General features: G+C 53.9%; 2 protein-coding genes across 2 annotated transcripts in view; both read left to right on the top strand.

Moving 5' to 3' along the window:
- Positions 1-359: 359 nt before the first annotated feature.
- ISG15 (ISG15 ubiquitin like modifier) lies at positions 360-3,913 on the top strand. Its single transcript, XM_036746054.1, has 2 exons — positions 360-448; positions 3,159-3,913. Exons 1-2 carry the CDS (start codon positions 446-448, stop codon positions 3,636-3,638), a joined length of 483 nt encoding a protein of 160 aa, XP_036601949.1. The 5' UTR covers positions 360-445; the 3' UTR covers positions 3,639-3,913.
- A 9,511-nt stretch (positions 3,914-13,424) lies between these two features.
- The window catches only part of AGRN (agrin), a 91,487-nt gene continuing 85,368 nt past the window's right edge, over positions 13,425-19,543 (top strand). The window contains exons 1-2 of the mRNA XM_036744872.1: positions 13,425-13,733; positions 18,016-18,277. Of these exons, the coding sequence (XP_036600767.1) occupies positions 13,425-13,733; positions 18,016-18,277 (571 nt within the window). The remainder of the gene's footprint in view (positions 13,734-18,015; positions 18,278-19,543) is intronic.

Genomic DNA, 19,543 nt, shown 5'->3' with positions numbered 1-19,543 from the left:
GAGAAGGAGGTCCGAAGGAGAATTTCTGCATTTAGGGGCGGGGGAGCCCCGAGCCATTCTGGGGGCTCCGGGGTGGGGGTGGGGATCACACCTTGCCAGCCCTAGCCAAGTCTCTTTCCTCCCCACAGCCCTGCCGAAGCTCCTTCATGGGGGGAAGTCTGACAGACTCGATCATTCTAGTGATTTCCACCCTTAGAGCTGAGTTTTGTTTCTGCCTCCAGTATGGAAACAGCTGAGAAGGGAAAGCGAAACTGAAGAAACCTGCGATCTGTGACGGAGTTTCAGTTTCCAGACTTGTGTGTCTGTGAGTCCACCCCTTGTTTTGTGCAAAGCTGGTGCCGGCATATAAAAGGAGTCAGAGGCTGTCACAGAGTCAGTGACCGGGCAGGGAGAGAGGAAGCAACCCCCAAAGCCTGAGCTCCAGCCTGGCCCAAGATCTGCAGCTATGGTAAGGTGGGAGCCCCAGGAGGCATCATCCCCCTGGGCCTCAGTTTACCTTTTTCCCCCTATTGTTGTTATCTCCCTACTCCTCTATATTACACTCCTTTCCTGTTTTATTCTTCCTTACTTCTAACAGGGAACAACAGTGAGGTCAGCCACCTCCTCCCCAGCCCTGATCTTCCTCCCAAGAGTAGCAAGGTGTGCCATTTATTCCCCCTCTGTTGTCCAGGGACCAGAGTGTTCATTACAGTCCATCTGAGTCTGATGTCCTCCTTTGGGTTGTTGAAGTCTGCTTTCTTCATCTGCGTCACTGCCCAAGTCTTCCTAGGGCTCTCTGAATTCAAGCTTTGGCTTTCTTGTCAATAAAATGAGGATAAGAATGCTTGACCTAGACTTCTACTTGCTGAAGGAGGACACTGATGGTTTGAGGGGCCTTGGACACAAGCCTCAGTTTCTTCATCTGGAAAATGGAATTAGACTCAGTGACCTCTGATATCCCTTCCAGATTTAAATCTGTGATTCACAAGACAAGTAGTGTTGAGGCTCCTATCCAGATTTCAAGCTGGAAGGGACTTTAAAGGTTATCTACGTCAACCACTTTATATTTCAGAAGAGGAAACTCGGATTCAGACAAATTCTTCCCTACAGAAGGTCACAAAGGTACTAAGTGGTAAGGGTGGGATTAGAACTCAAGACTTTTGACTCCAAAGCCAGCATTTTCCACTGCACCTGCTGCCTGAGAAGTATATGGACAGCCACTGAGATTGCATCTCTCTTTTTCTGTTTCTCTCCTCTTCTCTCTCCCCACCTCCTTTGCTCTCTCTCCTCTCCTTCTCCCCCTCTCTCCTTCTCCCTCCTTTCCTCTCCCATCTCCTTTTTCTCTCTCCTCTCTTCCCTCCCTCCTTCTTTCTCTCTCCTTCTTTCTCTCCTTCTCTCTCTCCCTCCCTTCCATCCCCCTCCTTCTCTCTCTCTCCCTTTCTCTGTCCCCCTCTCTCCTCCTCGTCCTCCTCTCTCCCTCTCTCTCTTTTCTCCTCTCTCTCTATCCCTATCTCTCTCTTTCTCTCTCCCTTCCTTACTCTCCCCTCCTTCTCTTTCTATCCACTCTCTTTTTCTCTCTCCTCTTTCCATCTCTCTTCCCCCCCTCCTCTCTTTCTCCTTCTCTCTCTCTTTCTCTCCTTCTCCTTCTCTCTCTCCCCACCCTCTCTCTCTCCTTCTCTCTCCCTCTCTCTTTTTCTCCTTTTCTCTCTCTATTCCCTTTCTCTCCTCCCACTTCTCTCCCCTCTCTCTCCTTTTCTCTCTCTCCTTTCCTTCCTCCCTCCCTCCTCTTCCTTCTCTCTTTATCCCCCCTCTCCTCTTCCTTCTCTCTCTCTTTCTCTCCTTCTCTCTCTCCCTCCCTTCCACTCACTCTCTCCCCCTGCCTCTGTCTCTCCTCCTCTCTCCCCCCTCTCTCACTCCTTTCCTTCCCCCTCTCTCTCTCCTTATGTTTCTGTCTTTCTCTCCCTCTCTTCCTCCTCCCCTTTCTCCTTCTCTCCATCTCCTTCCCTTTCTCCCCCTCCCCCCTTTCCCCTCCTCTCTCTCCACTTCCTTTCCTCCCACATCTCTCACCTTCTGTCTGTCTCTTGCTCCCTGATTAGATAAAGTAGGATAGGCTAGGTCAGGCTAGATTAGGCTTAGCTAGCTTGGGCTGGGCTAGTCTAGGCTAGGATTGGTTACAGTCCTATAGGTTACTATTGAATGTGGTTTCAGACCTTAGAGCCCACCTAGTCCAAGCCCTTTATTTTACAGATGAGGAAAGGCTAACCTGGACACATGAAGTAATTTGAGAAAAGCCACACAGCTAGTAAGGATTGGAAGTGGGATTTGAACCCTGGACCCCTCACTCCAAAGCCAGGAGGAGCTGTCACTGAGGTCTTCTGTGCAGAGTCCCATGCACCACCCTCCCCAGTCACTGTATTCCTCCCTAACCCACCAGAGGGAGAGGGGTCAGATAACTATAAGGCAAGATGTGGCAGGTGTGTGTGTGTGTGTGTGTGTGTGTGTGTGTGTGTGTGTGAGAGAGAGAGAGAGAGAGACAGACAGACAGACAGACAGACAGAGACAGAGAGATGGAGAGAGATTGAAATCTAAGGCTCCTGTCACTAATTGTCCAGGTTGAGGAGCAGCCTGATGAGGACTGAGTGACTTCCAGAGAATCCTCAGCCTCTGCTCCCATTTTGCTTTCACAGGGATGTGACAAGGGGCTCGAAGGGTTTTAGGTTTAGGGCTGGGAGAGGCCCCTGGGCCATCTAGTCCAATCTTTCCATTTTACAGAGAAGACGGAAGCCTGGAGAGGTTAAGGGGCTCAGTAACAACAAATAGCTCCCACTTCCAGAGTACATCAAGGTTTACAAAGCACTTTACAAATGTCATTTCATTTTATCTTTACAACAGCCCTGGCAGGTAGGTTATGATCCCCATGTTACAGATGTGGAAACTGAGGCTGAGTCCCCCCCCCCCCCCCCGCCCCTGCCAAGATCACACAGCTAAATAAGCCACTGAGGCTGGATTTGAACTCAAGTCTTCTGGCCTCTCTACCCACTGCCCCACCCAGCTGCCTAAATCACTAGAGATCACCCAGGTAGTAGGTGACAAAGGCAGGAAACTCATGTTATCTGACACCAAATCCAATCTTCTTTCCATAGAACTGAGTGCCTACTGTGTTGTCTCTTCTCTTGCAGAGCCTGTATCTGAGGGTGAAGATGATCACTGGAGTGGAATACTCAGTGAAGGCAGAAGGCCACCTCACTGTCACACAACTGAAGAAACGGATCGCTGCGCAGGCCAGTGTGCCGACATATGCTCAGCGGCTGGTCACAGAAGGAGGGGAGCGACTGCTAAACAAGGATCTCCTCTCCCAGTACAAGTTGAAGACTGGAGATGTGCTGCTGCTGGTGGTGGAGCAAGACCAGTCCATGGATATCCTGGTGCGGAGAGACACCACCCCCAACTCCTACTGCATCCAACTGAGCCAGACTGTGGCCCAGCTCAAGCAGATGGTACAGGAGAGGGAGAGGGTCAACGTGAACCAATTCTGGCTCAGCTTTGAGGGGAAGCCCATGGAGGACGATGACCACTTGGGAGACCATGGCCTCAGCCCGCTGTGCACCATCCAGATGAACCTGCGGCTTCGTGGAGGGGTTGGAGGGAAAGGATCCTAGGGACCCACTGGTGTAGAAGGGAACGTATGTGTGTATTGGGGGGCCTTGTCATTCTCTTGGCTCTTTGATGTGACTTTCCTCTGGCTCTTGCGGTGGGATGGATAAAGTGTGGGGGTTTGAGATTTGGGTTGATGCTCCCCTATTGACCTGCCATTCCCCATTCCCCTGGGTCTTGACTCCTCTCCTAGGTCCTGACCCTTGCCCTGGCAAGCTCCCTGTCTTGAGTGTCTGGATCCAACTGTCAATAATGAATGTTAATAAAGGAGAAAACCTGCCTCTTGTTCTCCAGACTTTGTTTTCCCCTCCTTTCTTCCCCCAGAAGGGGAGGGAGGTAGGGGGCTCATTTTTTCTTTCTAAGCTTAAGGGGTACCCAAGTCCCTCCCCAACAAAGGTATTTAATTTAATAAACAGGGTTCTGTGATGTGCAAGGCATCTACCTTCTATCTCAAGTCCTTTTATCTCAAGGCATTTGCCTTCTGTGGGGTGGGGGGTATAACATATAAGCAAATAGAAAATAATCTGAAGAAGGAGAAGCGCTAAGAGCCATCAGGAGGAAGAAAGGCTTCCTTGTAGGAGGTGGGACCTCTGGAAGCTAGAGACTGAGAGATAGAACCAAGGAGGGTGTGAGTTCCAGCTGCAGGAAACAAACAGACCTGAACGCCGGAGATGAGCGTTGAGTTCACGGAACAGCAAGACTTGACTTCTTGACTGAAATTTAGATTGCATGAAAAGAATTAACATGAAATCAATCAATCAACAATCATTTATGAAGTGCCTACTATGTGCCAGGCACTGTGCTAAGTGCTAGGGATACAAAGAGGCAAAAGACAGAGCCTGCCCTTGAGGAGCTTACGATGGAATGGGGGAAACAGCAAACAAACAAATATATACAAAGCAGGCTATAGCAGGATCTATAGGGGGTGATTTATAAGGGGAATACCCTGGAATGAAGAGGAATTGGGGAAGGCATCCTGGAGAAGGTGGGATTTTAGCTAGGGGGGGTCAGGAGTCAGTGGGGAGGAGGGGGAGCTTTCCAGGCATGGGGGAGAAGCAGAGAGAATACCCGGAGCTGAGAGATGGAGGGTCTCGTTCCTGAAATGCCCAGGAGGCCGGTGTCACTGGATCACAGAGTATGTGGAAGGGGGTAAGGTGTAAGAAGACTGGAAAAGTAGAAGGGGACCACGCTATGGAGGGCTTTGAAAGCCAAACACATGTTTTTGTGTTTATTCCTGGAGGATATAGGGAACCACTGGCATTTACTGAGTGGGTGGTGGGTGGTGGGTGATATGATTGGACCTGAGCTTTAGGGAAATCTCTTGGTGGCTGAATGGAGGAAGGATTGGAGGGGGGAGAGGCCTGAGGCAGGCAGACCCCCCCCCCACCAAGGTTATTGCACAATTGATGTGTGACCTAATGGAAGCCTGCAAGAGGGGTGGGGGTGGAGAGAATGTCAGAGGAGAAAAAGGGGTGTGTTTGAGAGATGTTGTAAAATTGACAGGCATTGATAACAGCTCAAACGGATGTGGGGAGGGGGAGGGAGAGGGATTGAGAATGAATGAAAGAGTGGAGAAGTGGAGATGTCAGATGGGGCGATGTTGGAGGAGAGGAGATGGAATGGGACCACTTGAACCAGTAGAGGAGTCAGCCTTGGGAAGGGGGGAGGCTACCTCATCAAGTGAGACTGGGGTGAAGAAGGAGGCACCTGGGTGATGGGAGATGAGGAAGAGGAGAAGAGAAAGCTCACAGAGATGGTCTCAAGCTTTTCTGTAAAGTATGAAGCAAGATTCTCAGCTGAGAGAGTGAAGGGAGGGGGAGCCATGGGAGGTTTGAGGGGGGATGGGAAGCTTTGGAAGAGCTGCCAGAGAGAGGAGGAGAGCTGATAAGGGAGGATCACCCAGTGGCAGTGAGGGCCCAGGTGAGATTCTGGAACTTAAATTGATGGTGGACCCAGTTAGAATGGTCGTGCAATTTTCTTCATCTTTGTTCAGCTGTATGTGTGTAGGAGCAAAGGTGATAAATGTTAGGAGTGACCCAAAGCTGAGGCTTGGCTGGGTTTAATTGGGGATATGATAAGGGGGCTAGAGATTCAAGAGAAGAAGACGGTGGAGAGTTGAAGGGGTGAAGCTGGGGAGAAGAGGAGAGAGTGGTTGGTGCAGGGGAGATGGCCTGGGAGAGAACTGAGGGATCCAGGGATTGTTGGTTACAGTGGGGACGAAGAGCAGGGTTTTGAAAGGGAAGACAAAAGGGAGAGATGAAAAGTTAAGAGATTATGGCCAGATCAGAGGATTCTGAGTTCTTGAACATGGAGGTGGTGCATTGTGGGTGATGGCAAGATCTAAGGTTTGACCATCTTTAGGTGCAGCTGGACGGGGTGGAGGAGAAACTCACAGGAGAGCAGATGAGGAACTGCGTGGTCAAGGTGTTTGAAGGAGAGTCAATGTTCTGTTGAGGTTCCCTAGAACAAGGGCAAGAGTGGGGGAGAAGAGGAAAATTCTGAGCCTGCTACTGGACTCACTGAAGAAGGAAGTAGGGAGTGACCTGGGGAGGGGGAGGGTGGAGAATGCAGCTACCAGGATTTTGATTGGATGAACTGAAAATCATGGACCTCAAACAAGAAGAGGTTACTGAGTGATGGAGGCAGCAGGGGACCCTGGAAGTGGCCATGGGGAGCAAACAAATGGCAGCAAACTGCTCCCAATATATTCATATCCTCCACTCTTGGCATGGTGCCTAGCACACAGTAGGCACTCAGTAATAATGTGTGTGGCACCTAGCACACAGTAGGCACTCAATAATGGCTTGTGTGTGTGGTGCCTAGCACACAGTAGGCACTCAGTAACTGTGTGTGTGTGTGTGTGTGTGTGTGTAGGGGGATGTTGCCTATTTCAGTTCTGCTCTGGAGGCCCTTAAACGCTCCTGTTGCCTTCTTCTGGACATGCCCCAATATGGCATTTCTTCCTAAAAGGAGCATGATGCTCCACTTGAGGTCTTACCAAGGCACTATAGGGCAACATTACCTCCTTCTTCCTGGATACTATGCCTCTCTTTGTGTAGTGTAAGATTGTATTTTCTTTTGGTTACTCTATCATACCGTTAATTCATGAGCTGTGTGGTCCACTGAAACCCCCAGATCTTTTTCAGACAAACTAATGCCTAGCCAGGCCTCCTTCATCTTGTACCCCAGACTTGAAGACAGAGGACCTAGGTTTGAATCCCAGCTCTGCTTTTATTTTTCGCTGGGTCTAGATTTTTTTTTATTTAAGAGTAGGGAGGAGAGCAGCTAGGTGGCACAGGGAGTAAAGCACTGGCCCTGGAGTCAGGAGGACCTGAGTTCCAATCCAGCCTCAGACACTTGACACACTTACTAGCTGTGCGACCTTGGGCAAGTCACTTAACCTCAATTGCCTCCAAAAAAGAAAAAAGAGTAGGGAGATGAAAAAATGTATAATTAACAGGCAATAAACTCCCTAATTTCTCTCCCAGGATATAGGGAGAGACCAGTCTAGCACCGCCACCCCCACCCTACCTCAGAATCATCCGTTGGATTCCCCATCTCTCCGCCCCCTTGTCTCCTTGCCGGACCTCAAGGCCCAGCTGCTCGCAGACACTGCTGGTCAGTTGCTGTGAGGGCCTGGGCATTGGAGGACCAGAGCCTCCTGGTTTCTCCGAACTCTGTTCTTGGTGGGTAGATGGCTGGCCCTGGACTCAGGAAGATCTGGGTTCGAGTGCTGCCTTTGAGTCCCACTGACCATGTCACCTAGGGCATGTTGCATCTTTTTAATGCCACAGATTAACTCCTTAAGACTATGTGGCTTGGACCAATAAAACTTGCTTAGCTCTGGTTTGTAAACATAGATTGAGAAAGAGTCCCTGACTCTAGCAGACTTACATTCTCCTGCGTAGTACCAGAAAATGTGCCAGAAAAGAAAATGGAAAAGTACAGGATAACACATAATAATTGCCTAAATTGCAAACATATTACATATTGCATAATAATTGCATAGGGAGGTGTAAATAAAGGGTCTTTACCCACTGGAGGGAAAAGTAGAAAACATTTCGTGAATGGGAGAGTATTTGATTTAGGTTTTAAACATTAAGGTAAGAATTGAATAAGTTAAGAGAAGGGAAATTTTTTCCAGACATGGGGCACAGCTCAGCCAAAGGTATAGGGGCGGGAAAGTTTAGGATTCATTAGAGGAGGTTAGACAAGGGTCCCCAAAGTCTTTGTGCTGCTTTAACCTTTTGGGAACACCCAGAATCAAGAAATAAGACTGAAAATGTAGGGAGGCCCCAGGTTAAGACAAGTTCTTGAAAGACAGGATTGATGCATTCCTTGGCAGACAAGGGGGAGCCAGGGAAGACTGGTGAGCTGAGGAGTTCCATAACCAGATATATACAGAGGCAAGACCAATCTGGTAGATTTACAAAAAAGTAGTTGTGAGTGGGGTGGGAGGATCACTGAAACAGGAAGAGCACTAGGGGACATGAAAGGTTGTACTAGGGTGGGCACCATGGAAAGGGATGAGGACGGGAAAGCTAGGATCGACAGACAGGGGCCTTGCTAGTGACTTAAGAATGTCTTTTGGATTCCATAATACATAGTAACCTCATCTTTCTCCTTCTGGAGCCTGTGACAAGGAGAAGAAATCTATCCAAACCTTGGGCGGGCACGGAAGAGGCCTTTGAGGTAGTGAGGCTGGTGGCTGGTTTGGGTCCCTGACTTCAGGCTGGGAGCCTGAGGCCCACTGCCCACTGCCCACCTACAGCTTTGAGGCCCAAGAGCCTGTCTCTGGACCAGTGTGTTCAGGGGAGGCAGGGCTGTCTCAGAAACCTTCCCTGACTGCTCCCCCCCACCCATCTCAAGGCTGCCGAGAGCTGAAGCTCCTGGGAAGCTGATTAGAGGGAGTCTTTCCTACCCACCTTACCACCATCCGGCACCAGGCCCAAGGTCAGACAGGGCCTGTCCCACTCTTGGGTTCTCGCTCAGGGCTTGACTGTGTTTGATGAGTCAGGTTAGGTAGGGGTGTGTGTGTGTGTGTGTGTGTGTGTCTCCATCCTACTTCTGGTCAGCTCTAAGACGGCAATGAAAACACCAAGGGCATCCTCTTCCTTTCCCCACCCTTTCCGGTGGGAATGTACTCCGCCTGAAGCCTCTTAGGGCTCCCCTTTCCCCCAGGATCTGTACGGGGAAGCTTCCCATTGGTCTGGCCTGAAAACTTGAGATCAGGATGGGGAGTGGGGGCTGCCTTCTCTTTGCTTCCTCTGTGGCTACTCTTGGGTAGGGGAAGTCTGCATGACTGGAGGCAGGGCTAGCCACATCTGGATTGGGAAGGGGAATCATTGACCCAGATGTTTGTTGGGGAGTCTGGGGAGGGGCTGAGGGAAGCTGTGTCCCCTCTGCCCCCAGGGCAGGCACAGCTGGATCCTATCCTCTCCCCCATCTGCATGGTCAGCTCTTGGCAGAGGCTCAGACCTCTCCAGTTAATTATGAGGCGGGTGTGAGTGGGCAGAAGGCAGTGCCAGGCTGCAGGGGAGCTCCTGGGCTGGGCTGGGGGGGGTGAGGAATGGAGGGACCAAGGCACATGGAGCCCTAGAAAGGGATGAGTTTCCTGAGCCCCAAACCGAAGCCCTGGTCCTTGGGACTGGGGGGACACACCTGACCTTCATCTCTCTGCCTGCTTTCCTTATAGAAGGGAGTAAGGACTCCCTAAGACCCTGCTGAGGGTCTCCCTTCTCCTGCCCACACTCTCTCTTCTCTTCTCCATCATTTTTCTCTTTCTTTCAAACCAATTTCCCAAATGAGTTGGGGAGGGGGAGGGGGGAGTGTCTATGTGCGTGTGCTCGAGGGGAGCCAGCTCCTGAGTCAGCATCATTAAAGACCAGTGACAGAGGGTGGGGAGAGAAGATTCATGGATCTGAGTGGAGCCCGCAGTGCAGTGTGGGGAGCCAGAGTTTTGGCTTGGGGGCGCTGCTCCTCTCGCCCCCAGGGAGTCCAGGTGCAGAGGCTTGCATTGGTCCAGAGGGGTAGTACTCTTTCTGGTTCTGTTTCCCCAACTTTGAGTTGCATGAGAGGGACCCCCCTCCCCGTCTCAGTTGAAATGGATTATCTTTCTCCTCCATCCCCTCTTCATGTCTAGAGACAGTCCAGGGCAGGAGTTGTTATCAGCAGCCCCTCCCCTCCTTGGGGCACAGGGGCTCACATTGCCCCTACCAGAAGGGGATGGTGGATGGAAGGCAGTGAATAGTTTAGGGAGCAGCCCTGAGCTACACTCAGGGGTAAGGATAATTTCTCCCTCCAGCCTAGTTGTGTCTGCTCTCGGACCCAACTAGGCTGTGGACACTATATAGGCCTCAGGGTTCTGTGTGGACCCTTCTCTCTCTGTGTGGGAGAAAACCCTGCATGGGGAGAGGCACCCTGGCTTCATGCCCAAGCTTCTTCTATACAAAAAGCATCTGCCAAGCTGCCTGGGGTCCATTCCAGGAAGACATCTAACTGCTCCCCTCCCCCTCCCCGATCGATCCAAACCTGGATTAATTGGGAGACAGAATCACTTAGTGGGATAATACATTCTCTCAGAGTTACCTCTGCTGTCACTGGCTGCTCTAGGGAGAGAAATATAGAAAAAGATGCCCCAGAGGGTTTTGGGGTGGGGGTGGGGAAGGAGGCAGTGGCTGCTGTACCTGCCCCTGGGAAAATGGATGGGATGGGGGTGGGACCAGTGCCAAGATAGGTCCCTGAAGGACAAGTGGGTGTAGGCAATCCTTCGGGAAATAGCTAAAGGGAAACCAGTCCTGGAGGAGCAGGGGGCAGCTTCGAGCTAGGGGTGAGGGACGTCCACCCAGGGATCTCTTCCCACACTACCCCCCCCTTCCTAACTCAGCCCAACCCCCTGGGGTCTAGGACTATAGGGTCATTCTCCTGGCACGCCGTTGGGTGGGGCATTGAGGAGCAGTGCCTGTGGTCCTGGACTTGGGGTGGAGTCCCCGTTAGTTCTAAGTCCTATGAGTCCCCCCAGGCCCCGGGAGGGTCAGGTTTGGGGAAGCTATTCTCCCAATTAGGCTGTAGTCTGGGGTGGGGTATTGCTGGGCCATATACACCTGAGGGGGAGGGGTGGTGATGGTGGTGCTCAGCACAGTCTCTGGCACACAGTAGGCCTTTCAGAAATGTTTACTGCTTGGCTGATTGCTGGGGGTGGGGTGGGTTATTTCTCTGTTCCTGCAGGCTCTCAAACAGGGATGTTTGGGTCCATAGCCCCTTCCTCGGGCAATCCAGTACTCGAAGAACGCGGGAGGGGCACCACCTGTTAGCAGGCCATAGCTTTGCGGAAGGAGATTTAGTGGGTTGGGGTTATCTAGAAGGGCGGTAGGGAAACCTGGGTTCTTGAATTTGCTGAACATCTGCAGCCGCGGAACAGCAGGTGGCGCACTTCCCCCTAGTCTGGCAGCCGCAGCCCTCTACCTGGCTCAGTGGTGCCCATAGAGGAACCACACCATTCTTCCCCCACCCCACTCCTCTCATTCTCCAAGTCTCCCCTCCCCCTGGCCTAACTGCGGACCTCCCGTAACAGGTAAGGAGATAGTCCCAGTCTGTGTTGGCCTAGACTAGAGGCTAGACTTTCCAGAATCCGGGGGGGCGGGGCTTGCCCCAGGTGTGAAGAGGAATTGAGGGGGACGGAGGTCATTGTCCCCTTCGGCTGGTTCCCCCCCTCTTTTCCTGAATACCTCCGCGCAAAGCCAGGGAAGTAACGGGGATGGGGGCGGTGTTTTTCTATCCCTGGGGGCTTAGGCTGCGTCCCCTTCTCTCCATTCGTGGTCCTCCCCACATCAGTGAATTCATTCCCAGGACAGCATTGACAGGGATCTCTCCTAGCGCCCGACAGAAACCTGTCGGGAATCCGTGCCCTCCTCACCGCTTCCTTCAAGTACCAGCTAAAATCTCCCCGTCTATAGGACAATCCCTCTTATTTCTAGTGCCTGCCCTGTGTGATGTCCAATCTGGTGATTTTCAGTTTATCTGGTATCTTGTTTGTGCAGTTGTTTGCATGTCGTCTTCCCCTTTAGATTGAGCTCCTGGACAGAAGGAGCTGTTTTGCCATCCCCTCTCTTTTTTTTTTCTTCCTTCCCTCCTTCCTTTCTTTTTTTCTCTTTCTTCCTTCCTTTCTTCTCTTTTTTCCTTCCTTTCTTCTCTTCCTTCCTTCCTTTCTTCTCTTTCTTCCTTCCTTTCTTCTCTTTCTTTTCCTATTTCTTTCTTTCTTCCCTTCTTTCTTTTTCTTTCTTTCCTTATTTCTTTCTCTTCCTTCCTTCCTTTCTTCTCTTTTTTCCTTCCTTTCTTCCTTACCTTCTCTTTCTTTCTTTCCTTATTTCTTTCTCTTTCTTCCCTTCTTCTCTTTCTCTTCTTTCTCTCTTCCTTCCTTCCTTCCTTCCTTCCTTCCTTCCTTCCTTCCTTCCTTCCTTTCTTTCTTTTTTTCATATTAGGTGCTTAATAAATGCTGATTGACTGATTCCCCCTTTCCTCACTTCCCAATGACAGACGCATCTCAGGTTCTCCATAACAGATGTGATCACCCGGACACCAGAGATAGGCACCTCTCCTTACAACGGGACACCGATCCATAAGGTGGGACGAGGGCCGGGCCACCAGTCACAAATCAGTGACAGACCTCTCGTCATTTGCCTAGCCCGCTTTCACTAGGACTCCGCTCACAGATACTCCTCCCCTCTTCGCCCAGGCCTGGACATCAATCAGTGGCTCCCCCTCTTCCAGGAGGGCAGTCAGTGGCCAAGGTCCCACACCTCGCAATAGTCGGGACTTCTGGGAGGGCTGAACGGGGAACGGGAGGAGGTGGGGACCAGAGTTTTTCGGCACGCCCCTACAGGGGCCAGGCTTGCACTCTGCTCCTCCCCCTCGATGCGGAGCTGAACGAGGAGTCAGGGAGAGAAGGAGGAGGAGGAGGAGGAGGGCGCCGAAGGAAGCCCCCAGCCCTGCCCCCTCTCCCTCCCTTGGCAGTCCGGTCACGTCTCCTCCAGATTATCCATTAACCTGATTTCAGCTGCATTTCCTGGGCGGGGGGAGTGTCTCCGCAGCCTGCAACCCGAGCGGCGCGGGAGGGCGCCTGGGGGAGGGGGCTGCGCGAATCCCCCTCTCCTCTCCTCCCCTCCCCTCCTCTTATCTCCTTTCCCCCTGCGAGGCGCAGCGAAGGCAGACGCCCAGGGGAAGCCCAGGGAGGCAGAGCCGGAGCCCCGCAATCCGGGCTACGGGGGAGTGGGAGCGCAGGAAGGGAGGACTGGCCAGGGGCTGACTTGTGCAGCGCTCTCCGAGAGCCGGCGGGGCCTCGTCCCTTCTTCCCGAAGGCCAGCTCCGGACGCTCCCGGCCAGCAGCCCGGCACGAGTGCGGACTCCCTGTGGCCAGCGTCGCTTTGTTCGCTGCCCGAGGCTGCGGCTGCAGCGGCTCGGGGTCCGAGAGCCGAGCCCGGAGGGAGGCGGGCAGACGGGCGGGCCGGCAGGTTCCAGGAGGCAGGGAGGCCGGCCCAGGGGCGGGAGCTGGGCGGCTCGGCCCGCCCCCGTGCCCGCCCTCCCTCTCCGGATCGCTCGCTCGCCCTCTCGCTCCGGGGCTGCTGGGCTCCCTCAGCTCTTTCTCTCTCTCCCCTCTCTCCCTCCCGTCCTCTCTCGCGGCCGCCACCCGCGTCGTCCCCCCCCCCTCCCCCGGCAGGCGGCCACCGGCCTCTGCCCAGCCCAGGCCGGCGCTGCCCAGCCCGCCCGGTCCAGAGGGAGCCGGTGCGGGCGCGATGGCCGGGCAGAGGCAACTGCAGCGGCGGCGACTGCGGGGCGGCCTGCGCCCCCCTGCCCCGCCCCTGCCCCCAGCCGCGCCGGCCTCAGCTCCGCTGGCCCCGGCCCCGGCCCGACCGCCGCAGCCCGGGCGCCGTCTGCTGCTGCTGCTGCTCGCCGCCCTGCTCGGGCTGGCCGCCGGCGCCGGGGGCGGGACGTGTCCCGAGCGGGAGCTGGAGCGGCGGGAGGAGGAGGCCAACGTGGTCCTCACCGGCACCGTGGAGGAAATCCTGAACGTGGACCCTGTGCACCTCACCTACTCATGCAAGGTGAGGGGGGGGGGCATCCCAAGGGGAGCGGCCATCCTAAGGGACCGGAAGCGAGGCAAAGTTTGGGTGACGCCCCCCACCTCGGGGACGCCGGCGATCAGGTCGGCGGGAACAAGTGCCGCGCCCCCCAGACAGCCTGCTGGTCTAGCCCGGAGCCGGGCCCGGCCGGGGTGACTCCGGGAGGTGGGGGAGGGGCCCGCTGTCCCGCCCGAGCCACGGTCCGTAATTACCTATTTTTAGACTTAAACTGTGGGAGCCTGGGCCAGGTTACACCCTGCCCCCCTCCACTTACCCACCCGCAGTCGGGCGGGGTGGGGGGAAGTCCAACTACAGTATCCCTCCCAGCAGTTTTGGGGGTAGTACAACCCCTCCCATTTTGAGGGGGATCTTGGAGCTGCAGCTTCCTGGGTTTCTTGGAGGGGCTTCAGCTCTGCTCCCTCCCCCATTGGGAGATTGGGCCCCTAGTCCGTACTGTAGGCTGACCATGAGGCCGGAGTGGGGAGTGGTTAGGAGAAGGGGAGGTGTAACCTGCGAGAAAATGTGTGCGTGTGCGTGTGTGTGTGTGTGTGTGTGTGTGTGAGAGAGAGAGAGAGAGAGAGAGAGAGAGAGAGAGAGAGATTTTGCTCAGGTGACCCCCACTGAGCTGCACGGTGCCTTGGGAGTCTCGGCCAAAGGTGTCGGAAGGTGGGTGGTGGGTGGGTGGCATGGCTAGTATGGCCTTTGCAAAACCCTGCGGTAAGTATGTGTGAATGAGTATGTCTGAAGGGGAGGGGCCAGGATTTCGGGCTGTGTCCATTTTGGGAGGGGCTGCCCTGGCGGGCAGACAGGTCTTTGTCTCCCTCCCCCCAAAATAAGCAGTGTAACCCCATGAGTTTGTGCGTGGGGGGAAGGTGTCTGCGGGACAGGCAGCCTCCTTTGCTAACGGTAAAGCCTCTGACTGAGGAAGAATGGCCTGGGGTGTCCCAGGGAGGGGGGCACCTGCAATCTGCCCAGGCTCTCATCTGCTACTGTTTTTGAAGAATGGGGGGGCGCTTATCCTCAGTTTCCCCCTTCCCTCTCCAGGCCCAACTCTCAATTCCATAACTTCTAAGCTTTCCCTCCTCTTCCTGCCGCCCCAAACCTCGGGGGCACAAATATTGTTTCTCCTTCATCTGGACTGGAAAACACAGGACCTGTAAAAACATGCCTGCCCCAGGCCTCCAGCTGGGATCCTTCCCTCTTCTCCCCCCCACCCCCCTCCCTTATGCACTCTCTTCAGAAGGGGAGGCTGAATGGAGAGACTCTGCCCCCAGGACTGTGAACGAGAAGGCAGTTTGCCAAGTCCCTGCAGGATTTCCCGACTTCCTCCTTACCAGGGTCCTGGGTGTGGCCATGTGGGAGGGGGCCTAGAGTAGGCACTGGGAGGCTGATTCTCCTGCAGTGACTCCCTTCCCCTAACCTGTAGCCACCTGTGTGTGTGTGTGTGTGTATGGGGGGGGTTCATTAGCATGGGGGCTTAGCCACAGTAGTGGAGGGCTGGGGAACCATGGTCGCTGTGGGAGGGGAACCCCTGTGGTGCTGGATAAAGATTACTTTGTGGGATCTGCCCCCCCCCATTTCCCCCAAACGCCCTATCAGGTTCAGCCTCTCTCTTGGATTGGGAAGGGGGGGTGGTTAAAGGAGTTAAGCTGGAAGGCCCAGAGATGACCAGAGGGTGGGCCTGGCAGGTTTGATCTCCCTGAAGGTATAGTGCTGGGTTCCATTCTTTGTCCCTGAGGGTCGGTCCCCACTTTTCCCGGGGCACTTCTACCCTCCACCAGGGAATGGGCAGTCTCCTCACTGAGCTGGCCTTAAGTCTAGAGGCCTGGGAGGCATAGGTCAGATTCTTGCTGTAGTCTCCAGAATGGATGTGTCCTTTGGTGTGTGGGTGGGCCCAGGGCTCTGTGGTTCTCCAGCACTTCCCAGGTGTCTCACCTGGGGGTTGGGGGGGAATGATGGAGGCTTGTTTCTGAAGTAGGTCCTCCCCCTGGTTGGGGGAAGGGCAGAAGGGAGCTGTCTTGCTAGACGGGTTTGTCAAATGTAGTACCTTCGGGGCACAGAGTGGGAGGGGAGGGGCCAGGGCTACTGCCTGAACTTGAATCTGGTTCTGTGTGTCCCCAGGCACCTCTGGGTGAGCTGGGCCAGGCAAGACTGAAATATGGGAGGAGAGGAAAGGGGGGAGGCCTCCTGTCTGCCCCACCCTGCCCTACTAGGAGGGTGAGGGTGGTGAGTAGGAGAGCTGATAGGAAGCCAGCTCTGAACCCTGGAGTCCATGCCTGAGGGCAGAAAGTTGGGGAACCTCCTCCTGAGATGGGACCTGGGAGGTGATGGTACTGAGGCTCAAGTGAGACCTTTCCTCTGATGAGACAGAGGCAGAAGGGGCAGGGGTTAGGTCAGCTCAGGGCCAGTAACCAGTAGTGGGTCACAGCATCACGAATCTACAGCCAGAAGGTACCTTAGAGTCCAACCCCCTTGTTTTACAGTGGAGGAGACTGAGGCACAGAGTGGTTACTTACCCAGGGGCACACAGACAGTGAGCGTCTGAGGCTGGATTTGACTCCATGTCCTTCTTGCTCCACGTCCATTACGCTATCCACATATACCGAAGGCTCTGGAGTCTTGTGTCCTGCTGGTCTAAATGTCTTCCACAACCTGATCCCTGTGGAAGTGTGGGGGCTGTGGTGTGGGCCTGGAAGTCTCATTACTGGGCCCTGGGAAAGCCTTGAGTCAGGCCCTTGGCCAGATAGGAACAGAAGATATAGGGTCCAATGTCTATTGCTGTGGGAGAGTAGGGCAGCCACGCTTCAGAATAAGTCAGGACCCTGCTTAAGAGTAGGTGCCGTTGGACATGTGCCTCGGTCCCTGAGCTGGGAGAAGCAGGAATCCAGGGAGGCGACAGAGTAGCCTGGGCCCAGGCCTCCACACTGGGAGGGAGAAGGGGGAGTGTCCCTATGGAGTTTGAAAGTATTTCCCTCTCCGGCCAGGCCTGAGACAGTAGCTGGGTTGATGGGGAAGGCCCAGTTTTTCTACCTTGGGCGGACACCATTGAGGCTACTCTTGTCTGTTAAAAGGTTTCCTTCATTTAAGAAGGAGTTGGGGATTGGAGGAGACCAGGGGCTCAACTCCGGTCCCAAATGGCAGAAATAACAGAGAAAAAGAAGGCTGTTCAGGGGTCACTTGCCTTCCAGGGAGTGCTTGGAGGTAGTGTGGACAGTGGACAGACAGAATGTGAGGACTCAGAGCCAGGAAATCCTGGGTTCAAATCCCACTTCTGCCACTTATGAGCTGTATGACCTTGCCTGAGTCTTACTATCCTAGATTTAGAGCCAAAGGGAATTTTAGAGGTCATGTGATCTCACCCTCTCATTTTCCACAGGAGGAATAGAATACCTAGTAGCTATAGTACTGACTTCACAGGGCTCTAGTTATCATTCAGAGAGCTCCCTAGGCAGCCACATGCCAGGATCCAGCATGCATACATGTGTGGCATGCTTCTTTCTGTACTCATAGGTCTATGGCTCATAATGTATGTATAGACCTTCACGCTGTGTTCTTATAGATGCGTGACTGTGGGTGGGCTGCTCTGCTATGGTCAATGGGGAGATAGGTGCTCTGGAGGGTGGAGGGACCTTTCAGCTTTGGTCTGGGGGAAATAGGTGGGAGCAGGAAGGTCGGGAGCCTCAAGCAGGAGGGCTAGGCAGAGAGGACTGACCAAAGTTAGGGGCATGTCTCAGCTCACAGAGAAGCCCTGTGGTTTCTGAGGGATCAGTCTGCCCTTTGAAGAGGTGAGAAACAGAGACCTGAAAAAAGATTGGGAGATTCTATTTCATTCCAACAGGCGTTTTTATTCAACGTCTACTGGAGATGCAAACGAATGGTTGTTTCCCTCAGAGGGGCTTACGTTCTTCTGAAGCGAAATAGTGTGTGCTGAAGTGAATATGAAATAATTCCAGAAGGGAAGACATCTTCCTAACAGGGGATTAGGAGAGGCCTTGCCTAGGATGAGGCGGCAGAGTATGCTTAAAGGAGCCATGAGACTAGAGGGGATGGGGGTTCGGTGAGGCTCAGGCATGGCAGACAGCCTTTGCCCCAGAGCCCACAAAGTCAGGGTAGAGAACCCGGGAATCCAGGCTTCTCTCTGTCACGGCCCCCAATGTATGCGTGGAAGGGGAAGCCGCCTGATTTGGGAAGCTTGGGTATCCTGTCTTCCAGCCCGGTGGCTCCCTTTTCTGACTCCCCCTTTTCCCATTCATTCCCTCCCCAGGTTCGGGTCTGGCGATATCTTAAGGGCAAAGAGGTGGTTACCCACGAGATCCTGCTTGATGGTGGGAACAAAGTGGTGATTGGTGGCTTTGGAGATCCACTCATTTGTGACAACCAGGTGTCCACTGGGGACACCCGGATCTTCTTTGTGAACCCTGCCCCACGCTACCTGTGGCCAGCTCATAAGAATGAGCTGATGTTGAATTCCAGCCTGATGCGCATCACGCTTCGGAACCTGGAGGAGGTGGAACACTGTGTGGAGGGTAAGTGTGGGCTGGGTCCTGGAGCCCACTGCTGGGTGTGCCTCTGTCCCTCACTTGCATCTTCTGGGTGACCTACCCTGAGGGCCAGGGAGCACTGGGATCCTCCTCTGACTGCTTCTTGCTTCTTGTGGAAGAAGGGTTCTCACCAGGTGTTCTGGTGTGGGGGGTGGTGTCAGAGGTTTGTCTTTTTCCATGTCACCACTCTACTCCCTGATCCATGGTCAAAAGTTCTGTCTGCTTTTCTGGCCTGTTGAGAGATTTTCTTTGGCCCATTCTGGCCCTGACCTCAGCCTCCCTACGCAGCCCCCCAGCCGCTGGCCTTGCTGACTCTCCGAATTCCTGGCCCAACTTGAGGTCACAGGCCTGGGATGTTGTGACGTGGCTCGCCAGGCTACTCACCCTCCCTGGGGATCTCTGAGCGGAAGTGCTGTCCCCATGGGGCTGAGAATTCTCAAACTCTGTATCCTGCACTGCCCCTCCCTTTGGGGAGCTGGTGGGGAGGGGGCAGCTGGGAGGCCCAGGCTGGGTGAGGGTGGGAATGGGGCCAGCAAGCCCCGGAGCTTGTTCCTGAGAGATGGGAATGCTGGGACCAGGTAGGCAGCAGTGATGCTGCTTGAGCTGGCTCAGATTCAGGGTCAGCTTGCCTGGATAGACCGGGGGATTCTGGAGGCGACCTTGCTCACAATGGACTGGTTTTTCCTTTATTTTTGGAATTGAGGAGTGGGGGGAGTGGTTTGGAGGATGAATGCAGCCTCTGGGAAGGGCAGCCTAGAGTTTTCAAACACTATGTAAACGTGAGTGAACGAAGATCATGTCAGAATTGGTACTGTTGTCTAGATCATGAGCCAGGCTCATAGATTCAGAGCTAAAACAATCATAGACCCATTACACGGACTTTTCCAAGGTCTCTCAGCTGATAACTGGGACCTCCTGCTCTAAAACACTGCTTCTCAGAGGACCTGAGTTCAAATTCTGACTGCTGCTTGCTACCTTTGTTATGTGACCTTGGACAAGTTTTTCTTCCACTCTGAGCCTCAGCTTCCTCAACTGAGGGGTGGTGAGTGAGATGACTGGGGTCCTTTCCAATTCTGCTAATGCCTTATGCCAATTTTACCCTGGAGGAAGGGGTGATTCTGGGATCCTGGAAAGGTAGGATGGGGTTCCTCCCTGTGGTGAGATGTGTGACTGCTTGGCCATTCCCCCCATCATAATGAGAGCTAACATTTCCATGGGACTTTCATAGGGCACTTTGAATCTGTTATCTAA

This window comes from Trichosurus vulpecula, chromosome 2 (genome assembly GCF_011100635.1).
Source record: "Trichosurus vulpecula isolate mTriVul1 chromosome 2, mTriVul1.pri, whole genome shotgun sequence".
Lineage (NCBI taxonomy): Eukaryota > Metazoa > Chordata > Mammalia > Diprotodontia > Phalangeridae > Trichosurus > Trichosurus vulpecula.
This window is presented reverse-complemented; position numbering and strand designations above follow the sequence as displayed.